The sequence below is a fragment of the Cyprinodon tularosa genome, unplaced genomic scaffold (assembly GCF_016077235.1).
Source record: "Cyprinodon tularosa strain WSP-4 unplaced genomic scaffold, ASM1607723v1 ctg509, whole genome shotgun sequence".
In the NCBI taxonomy this organism is placed as follows: Eukaryota; Metazoa; Chordata; class Actinopteri; order Cyprinodontiformes; family Cyprinodontidae; genus Cyprinodon; species Cyprinodon tularosa.
The window spans coordinates 421,330-433,410 of NW_024039240.1; the positions used below are offsets into that span (position 1 = coordinate 421,330).

Below are 12,081 nucleotides of genomic sequence, written 5' to 3' on the forward strand. Positions count from 1 at the left end.
TTCCTTAATATAAGTCAAAGCCGTAGAATTTTATTATGTTTGCTGTGTGCAACTTAGAAAAAAAATGCATAAAAGTCCTGGAAAAATTTTTTATAAGGGAATTAAAGGAGATATCCTAATAAAACCAACATCTGCAAACCTCCTTAAGCTGATTCTGAATTATAAACTATATTATATAAAAAAGCTACTCCCTTCACTGAACATAAAGATGTCTGTTCAAATATCCAGCTTCAACGATATTAATCGAAATGTTGTATTTTTAAAGAGCTTCAAATCTCAGAAGGATCTTTAGGTTTTAAATCCTCTTGATCAAATAAATACATTCTAACCTCAGTTTCTGTCTCTTGACGCTAGAGGGCGCTAAAAAGAAAGCGACCCTCTCAGCTCTTTGTTTATGACGTACTTTCCGGTTCCCTTCCCTTCTTCGTGCCGTCAGTGCACCTAAACGTGTCCTGACAAAATGGCACTTTATAACTTTAAAAAGATTATGGTGGTTCCCACCGCCAAGGTAAGTTTTATTTGACTTTTTTGCGGTTTAAACTGATTTGCGCTCAAGTCGTTACGGTAAAATGTCGAAAGAAAATGAGGAAACAGCGAAGAAGAAAAACACGTGTTTTCCTGAGGCAGCTCACAGCCTTTAAATACAAACCAGAGACAAAAATCAGCAGTTAATAGGGAAACTATGGGGATAATTTAATGGAGTATTGTCGATTTAAGGGGATTTGTGTGGAGATTTAAGAGATAATCTAATATTAACTGGTCATTTATGGTGAAAAATAAGTGGTTAAGAACTAGGAGCTAACTTGATAGTCATGGTTGAGATACCCTACCCCCCAGATAAACAAAAATAAATTGGATAATTTTATATTGGAGAAATTTAGCAAATCAATAGAAAGCTGGATGTTTATAGTTGTATTTGGGGGAATATCTTCCAAATCATATGAATATTAACAGTTCTAAAAATCAAAATGGTACCATAGTATTTGTGGTCTTTAATAATAATAGAACTTCATTGATCTCAAATTAGAGAAATTTACCTTTGAATTTAACCCATCCCATTGGGGAAGCAGTGGGCTGCCATTGTGGGGCGCCCAGGGAGCAGTGGGGGGTTAAGGGTCTAACCATTAGGCCAACTCTCTTTACATCTCTTCTCCTTCCCTGCAGGAATTCATCGACATCACTTTATCCAAAACTCAAAGAAAGACGCCCACGGTGGTACACAAGCATTACAAGATCCACCGCATCCGCCACTTTTACATGCGTAAAGTGAAATACACGCAGCAGAACTACCATGACCGCCTCACCCAGATCCTCACCGACTTTCCCAAACTCGATGTAAGGCCTTTGAATTTTAACGCCGCAAACATGTTGCTCTGATCTGGTTTCTGGAGGCATCTCTGGTTTCTCTGTCTTCAGGACATCCATCCATTTTATGCCGATCTGATGAACGTGCTGTATGACAAAGACCATTACAAGTTGGCCCTGGGACAGATCAACATTGCCAGGAACCTGATTGATAAGTACGTTCAAGCTGATTCTTTGATCCAGACTTCTTTGTGGTTTTCTCAATGTCTTAGGATCAGTGGTTTTCCAGCCTTAGTGGAGATCTTTCAATAACTTTATTTTAACTTTGGGTTTTCCAGAGTCGTCTCTAAAATCTCAGAACCATTGAATCTGTCACCATAACACCAGTTCTGTCTCAGCTCATTGTCTGTGTTGGGTCAAAGGAAAAAGTTGATTTCATCAGTAGCTTGAGGCGGGCTCAACCAGACCAACAATCAAACAAAATGTTGTTTGCAGCAGATCAGTCAAATCAGTTTATGTAGTGAGTGAATGCGAAGCTGCTTTCATTTATGCTATGTACAGCTGAACTTGTAAACGGTGACTCTACATCAGTTATAAGACAGTTTTAGGTATTTAAAAAAAATAGGTGGTGTCTAGAAATGCTGCCTGAAGTCATCCTTGTTTACATTGTTGGTTCTGAAAATGGATCTGTGGTCAGAAATGTCTCTTTGGACCATTAGACATACAGGTGCTGGTCATAAAATTAGAATATCATGAAAAAGTAGATTGATTTTAGTAATTCCATTTAAAAAGTGAAACTTGTATATTATATTCATACATTACATACAAACTCATATATTTCAGATGTTTATTTTGTTTAATTTTGATGATTACAAATGACAACAAATGAAAATCTCAAATTCATCATATCAGAAAATTAGAATATTGTGAAAAGGTTCAAAATTGATGGCCCCTGGTGCCACACTCTAATCAGCTAATTAACTCAAACCACCTGCAAAAGCCTTTAAATGGTCTTTCAGTCTAGTTCTATAGGCTACACAATCATGGGGAAGACTGCTGACTTGACAGTTGTCCAAAAGACGACCATCGACACCTTGCACAAGGAGGGCAAGACACAAAAGGTCATCGCTAAAGAGGCTGGCTGTTCACAGAGCTCAGTGTCCAAGCACATTAATAGAGAGGCGAAGGGAAGGAAAAGATGTGGTCGAAAAAAGTGTACAAGCAAGAGAGATAACCGCACCCTGGAGAGGATTGTGAAACAAAACCCATTCAAAAATGTGGGGGAGATTCACAAAGAGTGGACTGCAGCTGGAGTGAGTGCTTCAAGAACCACCACACACAGACGTATGAAAGACATGGGTTTCTGCTGTCGCATTCCTTGTGTCAAGCCACTCTTGAACCACAGACAGCGTCAGAAGCGTCTTGCCTGGGCTAAAGAGAAACAGGACTGGACTGCTGGTGAGTGGTCCAAAGTCATGTTCTCTGATGAAAGTAAATTTTGCATTTCCTTTGGAAATCAAGGTCCCAGAGTCTGGAGGAAAAGAAGAGAGGCACTTCATCCACGTTGCTTGAAGTCCAGTGTAAAGTTTCCACAGTCAGTGATGGTTTGGGGTGCCATGTCATCTGCTGGTGTTGGTCCATTGTGTTTTCTGAGGTCCAGGGTCAACGCAGCCACATACCAGGAAGTTTTAGAGCACTTCATGCTTCCTGCAGCTGACCAACTTTTTGGAGATGCAGATTTCATTTTCCAACAGGACTTGGCACCTGCACACAGTGCCAAAGCTACCAGTACCTGGTTGAAGGACCATGGTATCCCTGTTCTTAATTGGCCAGCAAACTCTCCTGACCTTAACCCCATAGAAAATCTATGGGGTATTGTGAAGAAGAAGATGCAATACACCAGACCCAACAATTCAGAAGAGCTAAAAGCCACTATTAGAGCAACCTGGGCTATCATAACACCTGAGCAGTGCCACAGACTGATCGACTCCATGCCACGCCGCATTGCTGCAGTAATACAGGCCAAAGGAGGCCCAACTAAATACTGAGTGCTGTACATGCTCATACTTTTCATGTTCATACTTTTCAGTTGGCCAACATTTCTATAAATCCTTTGTTTTTATTGGTCTTCAGTAATATTCTAATTTTCTGATATGATGAATTTGAGATTTTCATTTGTTGTCATTTGTAATCATCAAAATTAAACAAAATAAACATCTGAAATATATGAGTTTGTATGTAATGTATGAATATAATATACAAGTTTCACTTTTTAAATGGAATTACTGAAATCAATCTACTTTTTCATGATATTCTAATTTTATGACCAGCACCTGTATTAAAACAATTATAAGAGTTTATAAATCAGATGGGGTTACTCAGACATCTGTTTGCATAAATAAATTCAGTTAAATTGATTTTATTTATATAGTGCCAATTCACAACTCATGTCATTTCATTGATTGTATCCAGTCATTAACTTGCAGGACAAGGAATACAGTAAAAATGGGCCAATCTTCAATATTTATAAACAGAAGTGTTGATGGTAGCAGCACAGCTAATATTCCTCTCCAGGATGGAGTCACAGCAAAACGGGAACGGACCAGATGATGCTACTGTGAGAAAAAAGCAGAGAGAGCATAACGTTAGAGATTAAAGTAACAAATATATTGCAGAGTGGGACGATGGAGAGAGAATGCAGCAGAATTATGAAAAGTGTTTCTTATGTCCTCCAGCAGTCTAAACCTATAGCAGCATAAAAAAAGAACATAGCTCAGGATAACCTATTTATTTTTGGATGAGAAAACACGGAATCGATGTTTAAAATGCAGAAAGATGCACAGTTTTGATTTTACTGCTTAATTCATTTATTTCAAATATGTGAAGTGTGTGGAAATTTGGCCCTGTTATACAGTTCAGGGAGGGAAAATGTTAAAATCAACAAGGAAATTTTGCATTTGTATTTCTGAGGGTGTCCCTCAGAAATACTTCCTATCCCAGAATGGTTGAAAGGCCATGTCTGTGAACACATCTGCAAACATCTGGTTAGGAACACATGCTGTGAATTCATGGTTCTGTGTTAAAAACGAGCTCAGTCTGGAAAAGACTCGGATTTGAAAGAGTGAAAAACAGTTTTATTATATCTTTATTCTTTTGCTTTTGTGAAAATGGTTTTAGTTGGTTAAAGCAGCACAAACAGCAGCTATCTGATCTGTTTGGACCAATCGGTCGCTGCAACAGATTGTGAATCTGGAGGATTTTCTTTAATCTGCGCAGCGTCGCCAAAGATTATGTGCGTCTGATGAAGTATGGAGACTCCATGTATCGCTGCAAACAGCTGAAGCGAGCCGCTCTGGGTCGGATGTGCACCATCCTGAAGAGGCAGAAATCCAGCCTGGAGTATCTGGAACAAGGTAATGAGATAAAACAGCTCAGATGTTTTCCTTAATCCAGCTTTTCTTTGCGGTTTCTGACGTGTTGAAAACTCCTCTTCCTGTTCTTCTCCCAAACAGTTCGTCAGCATTTGTCCCGTCTGCCGAGCATCGACCCGAACACCAGGACCCTGCTGCTGTGCGGTTACCCCAACGTGGGGAAGTCCAGCTTCATCAACAAGGTGAGCACCGAGGCCGGCTCTGATGGTGGTCAGATGTTTGAACAGTAAAGCTGATTCAGTGTCTCACTATCGTTCCCTTTAGGTCACCAGAGCGGATGTTGACGTGCAGCCGTACGCCTTTACCACCAAGTCTCTGTTTGTGGGCCACATGGACTATAGATACCTCCGCTGGCAGGTAGGAGGCCCCTGCTGCTGTTCACCGACAGTCTGGTTAAAAAGCTGCGGGACAGTGGAGCTGAAGTGTTTGTTTGTGTGCAGGTGGTGGACACGCCGGGTATCCTGGACCACCCTCTGGAGGAGAGGAACACCATCGAGATGCAGGCCATCACAGCTCTGGCTCACCTTCGGGCGGCGGTGCTTTATCTCATGGATCCATCGGAGCAATGCGGCCACACGCTGCAGGAGCAGCTGGAGCTCTTCAACAACATCCGGCCGCTGTTCACCAACAAGGTCAGACTCCATCCTCCTACTGCATCCTCAGAAGGTCACAGAGCTTTGTGTTACTTTAAATGGGGGAAATTGTCTGCTTAGAAATGATGTCCTCCATCTCAGTTATGCTCCTACTGCAGTTCTGCATCTTTATTGTGAGGGAAGAACAGCAGGTTTTTGGAGTCTTGTCTTGCTTTGATGCTTTTTTAGTTTTTTTCTGAAATAAAGGTAAATTGTTTTCCTCTAACATGCAAACCTAAACCTCCCTCTGACATCAAACACGTCGAACTGTTAGCGTGTCAGAAGCGAGCAACTAAAGGGAGCCTGCCTGTGTGTTGGTTCAAACTCTGCATACATGGGGACGTATGCAGAGTTTGAACCAAACGGCATCAAGAAGACCATGGAGCTCAACAGGCGGGTCAGAGAGGAGATTCCATTTTATATGTTTCATGTTGCACAATTGTACCATAAAAAATTCCTAGTTTGTGAACTCCTTCACTAACAATGGCAATAAACCTGATTCTGATTCGGAGATGGTTAAAGCAGCACCATTCTGGAACAACCCCTGTTTTAATACTACAGGACATTTAAGATGGCAGAGAAGGTTCAGCGTCCAAAATGTGAAGCCAGAGCAGCAATCAAACGATTCAGATCAAATCCTACACGTGTTTTGGTTTGGCGTAGTCAAAGTCAACCTTTAACTAGGAAAATAATCCGTGGAAAGACTTGACAGTTGGTATGTAGAGTGTGTCTCATTAGAAGGATGAACATCATTTTAATCTGTAAATGGGGAAAAGGAGAAAGCAGCTTGTAATGCTGACAAATCATAGGCTTATTATAATGTATCTTTGATCACCAGTATCTCTTATTTGGCAGCCTCCAGAGGCTCCACCTCCATTGACTCTTCCTCTTTCCTTCACACTGCGCAACACGGCAGCAAAGCCTAAAGTCGGGCTTACACTGTGCCATTTGTTTTGCCCTTTTTGGGCCGACTTTCAAGTTGTGAGAATTTTTCAATCGCCTCGACTTTCAGCCTGATCGTGCGACATGTAGTGTACAAGGGGAGATCAGCCTCTCTCAACCACCTCCCAATCAGGGATCGTGAGGTCGGGAGAAAATCAAATGTGTGAAATTCAGTCGACCGTTGTGGGCGAATCGCTCAGTGAGCATCTGCAAACAAGAATTCTTCTTCTTCCTCTCAGATGTAAACACAGGAGCATGGTGGGCGAGCAATGAGGGAATTGGAGTTCTTTCTGTAAAATTGACAGACCATAGTAGCCACGTTTGCTCAGCCATGTCTTTGTTGAAATACGTCATCTCCTTTTCTTTTTAGGGCTTTCAGCACAAAATTGCACAAATTTCCAAAGCAGTGCATTTCACTCTAGTGAGCTTCATATTCCTCTTCTACTGGTTTGGCTTCCGGATAGACGAGTCCGAGTAGCGCCATCTCACTGCGTAGCTGAGTCCCACTGGGATTTTAGATGTCCAGTGTGAGCAGGTAGATCGTATCAGAGCGTCGGGTCGCACAGAAAACAATCGTGAGCTGTGAACTCATACGTGCAACGATTGAAAGAATCCGAGTGTATGCCGGCTTAAGCACTGTAATGTGGAACTTTTGTGCTTGGGAATGATGTGAAGTCTGAGTTAAGCAACGCAAACGTTCCTCTGAGGTGAAACGTCAAAATGCATCATTACACCGAAAACGTTGTGGGATTTAAAAACAAGCAAGACGGAGTACGACAAGTTATAGCAAACCGTAGAAAAAAAAATCTGCAGGTAAAACAGCTCACAATTACTGCCCTCTATGAGATGATGGTCAAAAAAAACAAACAAATAACCTGCAAAATGATTTAATAATGAGGCAACGGAGCAGCAGTGAAAGACTGGGTTCCACTGACGGCTCTAGCTACGGGGCGTAAATATTTGTGGATCCACCAGACAGTGGATGCTCAGAACAAAGATCTGCTTAAAGCTGCAGGATAGATCTTAAGAAACGTTTTATTATACATATTAAGTGGTTTGCTATGTCTGAACTTGATGCTAAAATAGAGTCTGAAAAAAATTTCTGAAAAAATTTCATCTGTTAAATTAAACCTGTTAGCAGGTTTTTCATTCATCCTTTTGCATGAATACTTTTTCATTGTGCAAAGGCTTTGTTGTATGTTTTGTCTAAATAAAGTGATTGTATGGTTCTGTTTTGCCAGATCAGTTGTAGCATTTTTTCCCCAAATGAAAAAAAACTAAACAGCCAGTCTGTGAGATCAGTATCGGCTGTCGGCCATCACAGCGTTTGGTATCGGGATCTGCACCAAAAATCCTAATTGGTGCATCACTAATAAACGCTGTTCATTCATCAATTTACAGTAACAGATATTAAGTCGTCTTCAGGATCTTTCGGCTTGAATGGTGCCTGACTTGTTCCAATATTTACAACAAAACACCGGCAGTTAACTGTGGCTCCTGATGTTAGAAATGCCTGATCTAAACCTTTTTTTCATGAAATTTATGGAAGCATTTTCTTCCATAAATTTTATCAAACTGATCAGCGTATTCAGTTTGGAAACATTTAAATCAAATGCTCTTTTTTCAATTGTTGTTTTTGTTGAATAATTAAAGCCCGTGACATTAAATTATAAAGATCTGATTGTTTCTGATCAGGATTAAGTGATCTCCGATTGGAAGACGATCCTAATCCCTGTTGGATTGTTACAGGATGTCCACTGATCCTAGCCTGCAGAAAGTGGATGTGATCAGTGTGCATATTGTCTGCATTGATTCATGCAGGTTGTTGTGGATCCACTGAAACTAAATCAGGATCTTTTCGTCTTTCTGCAGCCCCTTATAATCGTGGCAAACAAATGTGACGTGAAGAAGATCAGTGAGCTCTCAGAGGAGAATCAGGTGAGTTGGTGAAGGGGCGCCCCTCTAAGCTGCTGGATCCACTGAGCTGTCCAGCCTGTCTGATGCTTTTTTATCTTTCTGCTCTCAGAAAATTCTTGCAGACCTCTCGGCTGAGGGGATCCCCGTTATCGAGACGAGCACGCTGACAGAGGAGGGAGTCATAAGGGTGAAAACCGAGGTGAGATCTGGTAACGGACTCATTCTGACTCTGAGGGGAATACGGGAGTTTTTTTAACACCTCTGTGCTCCTCAGGCCTGTGATCAACTTCTAGCTCACCGTGTCAACACCAAGATAAAGGGCAAGAAGGTCCATGATGTCCTGAACAGGCTGCACCTGGCCATGCCTGCCAAGAGGGACGAAAAGGTGGGTTAAAGCCAACCAGGAGGAGTTTAGCTTGGTAGATCTGCATGTTAAAGCTGCGCTCTGTTTGATCTCCAGGACAGACCTCCGTTCATCCCAGAGGGAGCGCTGAACCGAAAGAAAGCAATGGAGGTGGATGCTCCTAAACGGAAACTGGTATGTAGCCTTTAAGTGTGACAATTCCCCCTTCTTACTTTAACGCTGTTAACAACTAAATGACTTTTAATGAATTGTTTATTAGAAACAAATTGGTTCAATCTGATTAATTGACTTCATCTGCTTAGAAATAACTTCTTTCAGTGCAGTATTGTTGGTGTCGTCCACTGGAGGGCACTGTTCCTTCTTAAGCTGGTTCTCATTAGTATTTGCAAGAGTGGTAATGCTGGAGCAGCAGTCTGTGGAGTCTGGGATTATTTACAAAGTTTAGTAGCAATAATGGTGAATGTTATCACCTATTTAACAGCCTGTCACATGCAGCAGTTAATACTGGATTATATTAAATCCCATTTACCCTCCACTTTATTAAAATGAAACGGTAAATGGTCTGACAGCATGTAACGGTGACATCCTGTCTTTAAATGAAAGCCTATTGCAAATTATGTTAAAGTTTTCTTTTATTCAGTTGTTACAGTTTTATTATATCCTCCAAATATGTCAAGTTTAATAATGTGTAAACCATTTTTTTCATTTCAGTTATCATTTAATATAGCTAGCATGATAAAAATGGTAAATATGATATATTAAGATATGTTTTTTTTTTCCCAATGGCTTGCTATAGATGAGTCCTAAGTCAATAAATAAGATTAATAAACTTTAGATCAATTAAAACCTGCAGCACTAATGGAGACTTATATACTGTACTCTGAAGCAAACAGGAGTTTTTAAAATAGGTTTTTATATCTTGGCGAGAATTTTAGTCTGAGCTTTTTATGGTTTTTATAATGTACATTGTTTACAAATTGTAATTTAAATATTTAAATAATTCACTAAGAAACCTTGGTTTTATTATCAACATGGTTTCAAATAAATGTTATCTTTATTACACAGCCTTTTAATAACAAATAATTAGGAGGAACTGAAATACAATGTAAATGTTGGGATTAAGAAGCAGATTTAATAGTAAAGTTTTTTCATGTTTAATCTTCCAGGAGAGAGACCTGGAGATGGAGCTCGGTGATGATTACATTCTGGACCTCCAGAGTAAGAAAACTTCCTTAAACATTCTGGGATCTCGTAGATGGAAGCTGCTTATTTATTTTTCTTATGTTATGCTGATTATTTGTTCATAGAATACTGGGATCTGATGAACGAGGATGAGAAGCAGGATAAGATACCCGAGGTGTGGGAGGGCCACAACATTGCAGATTACATCGACCCAGACATCATGAGGGTGAGTCTGTCCGTTTTCAACCAGGGAAACGTTACAGGAGTTTGTCATCTTTCAAGTTCCTCTTTCTAAATAATCATTTTATTTCATCCTTGAGTTTCTGCTTGGAATACTAAGCAGATATATCGGCATTAGCTCATACATGCATTGATATGATGAGAAGTGCATTGGTTGCTGCTCCCTCCATTTGCCATCCTTTAATGTTTTGCTTGATTCATTGATAAATGTTTTTAAGTTTTTATTTATTTATTTTACTGGGACTTCTGTAACAGTATTTTTTTTTTACTTACCATGTTTGTTGAGGGAATAAAACGTCAGCTTAGATAACTAACCCCAAAAAAGTGGTAGGATATATTGGGGATCTGTTAGAGGGATGTCCAAACATTTGGCATCAAACCTGCATCAGTCACACTAAACAGAAATGTTTTGGAAGCAACAGCAAAACTTCACATTTTTACCTCTTTTTTAAAATGTTTTATTATTTTAGGTTTTGTTGTTTCTTAGGCTTTGGATCTTGGCTTTGAAAGCCTTTCTAGACTCAAACTTGGAAACGAATAAGACTGTCTAAGTTTTACAACGTTCTCTTTTTTTCCTGACAGAAACTGGAGGAGCTGGAGAAAGAGGAGGAGCTGAAGGAGCGAGCTGGAGAGTACGAATCGGACGAGGAGAGCGAAGACGAGGAGATGCTGGAGATCCGCACCCTGGCCAAGCAGATCCGGGAGAAGAAGCAGCTCTTGGTTCTGGAGTCAAAGGAAAAGGACGTTCATGGACCTCGGATGCCCAGGACCGCCACCAAGGTGAGAGGAGAATCTCCATGGTAACGACTATCCAGGAAGTGACGCTTGATGTCTCTCTAAACATATTGATTTCATCTAATACTACTTTTTTATTTTTTGGGAAGGTTGAAAAGAAGAAGCTAGAGACGGAGATGAGTAACCTCGGTCTGGATATGAGCGACAAGAACGACGTAGGTTTCCAGTTACTTTACTTTTAAAAAATGTTTAAAAAATATGTTAACAATTTATAAGAAATCTTTAGGTCTGCTGATAAATTATTAACCCTCTTTGGTTGAACTAAGAACTGATGAGTGTTTCCTGCTTTTTAATGCAAATTTAAAATAGATTTTTCTTTAAAACAGTTGAATTTCATTTAGAAGAATATTGTGCATGATGATGAAATTGAATCATTTTGAGTGTTTTTGGTGATTATTCTTTCAGAGTCACTACGCTCTGCAGGCCAGACGCTCCCGCAGCCTCACCAGGAAACGCAAACGTGAAGCTTCGGCGCCACCAACCTCCAAAACCCGCAGCCAGAGCGCATCCCGCCCCCCGCGAGACCAGTCTGGTTTACGTGATGGAAAGGTGTGCGACTATATTCATCTTATGTTTTGCATTTCAGTTAAGGAGTACAAAGTAGTTCAGGCGCAGTGTTTTAAAGATGGAAATTAACATGTTTTTTTTTTTTTGAAGATGGTGAAAAAGGCGAAAAAGATGATGAAGAACTCCCAGAGAGACATGAACCGCCAGGCCAGGAAGGGAGAGTCAGACAGACACGTGTTTGACCTCAAACCCAAACACCTGCTGTCCGGGAAGAGGAAGTCAGGCCCCAACGATCGCAGATAAAATCAAATATTTCTGGACTGAAATCAACAAACTGACTATATTATTAGTTTGAAAAGACAGGAATGTCTTTTTATGCCGTCGTTTTAAGACAGAGAAGCAGAGACCCACAGTTATAAAATAATGGTGTCAGTGTTGTAATGACGGATTCTCTAAAAATACTTTCATGACTTGCAGCTTGTGTGTGTGTGTGTGTCGGTGTGTGTGTGTATCAGAGCGTGCTCGCTGTTCTTTGGATAAAGTGATGTCGATGTTTTCTGTAGTCTTCTCTTGTTAAATACTCTAACAAGGAAGCCAAATAAACAAACCCATTAACCCAAGTGTGTATAGATTGATTACGGTAAACTTCAACTACGTTCCATACTTCTGCACACATCAATTTCAAAACCTCTATAAAGTGATTCCCAATGGAACCCGGCCTCCATTTGAACCAGTTTTACTCTAACCACACACCTCACCCATGGCC

General features: G+C 40.4%; 1 protein-coding gene across 1 annotated transcript; it reads left to right on the forward strand.

The window, feature by feature from the left end:
- Positions 1-378: 378 nt before the first annotated feature.
- Positions 379-11,935, forward strand: gtpbp4 (GTP binding protein 4). Its single transcript, XM_038303258.1, has 17 exons — positions 379-508; positions 1,165-1,335; positions 1,417-1,520; positions 4,582-4,718; positions 4,818-4,918; positions 5,001-5,093; positions 5,177-5,368; positions 8,183-8,248; positions 8,337-8,426; positions 8,502-8,612; positions 8,688-8,765; positions 9,758-9,809; positions 9,899-9,999; positions 10,596-10,793; positions 10,898-10,963; positions 11,214-11,357; positions 11,466-11,935. The coding sequence occupies exons 1-17, from the start codon at positions 461-463 to the stop codon at positions 11,616-11,618; spliced, it is 1,905 nt and encodes a 634-aa protein (XP_038159186.1). The 5' UTR covers positions 379-460; the 3' UTR covers positions 11,619-11,935.
- The last annotated feature ends 146 nt before the right edge of the window (positions 11,936-12,081 follow it).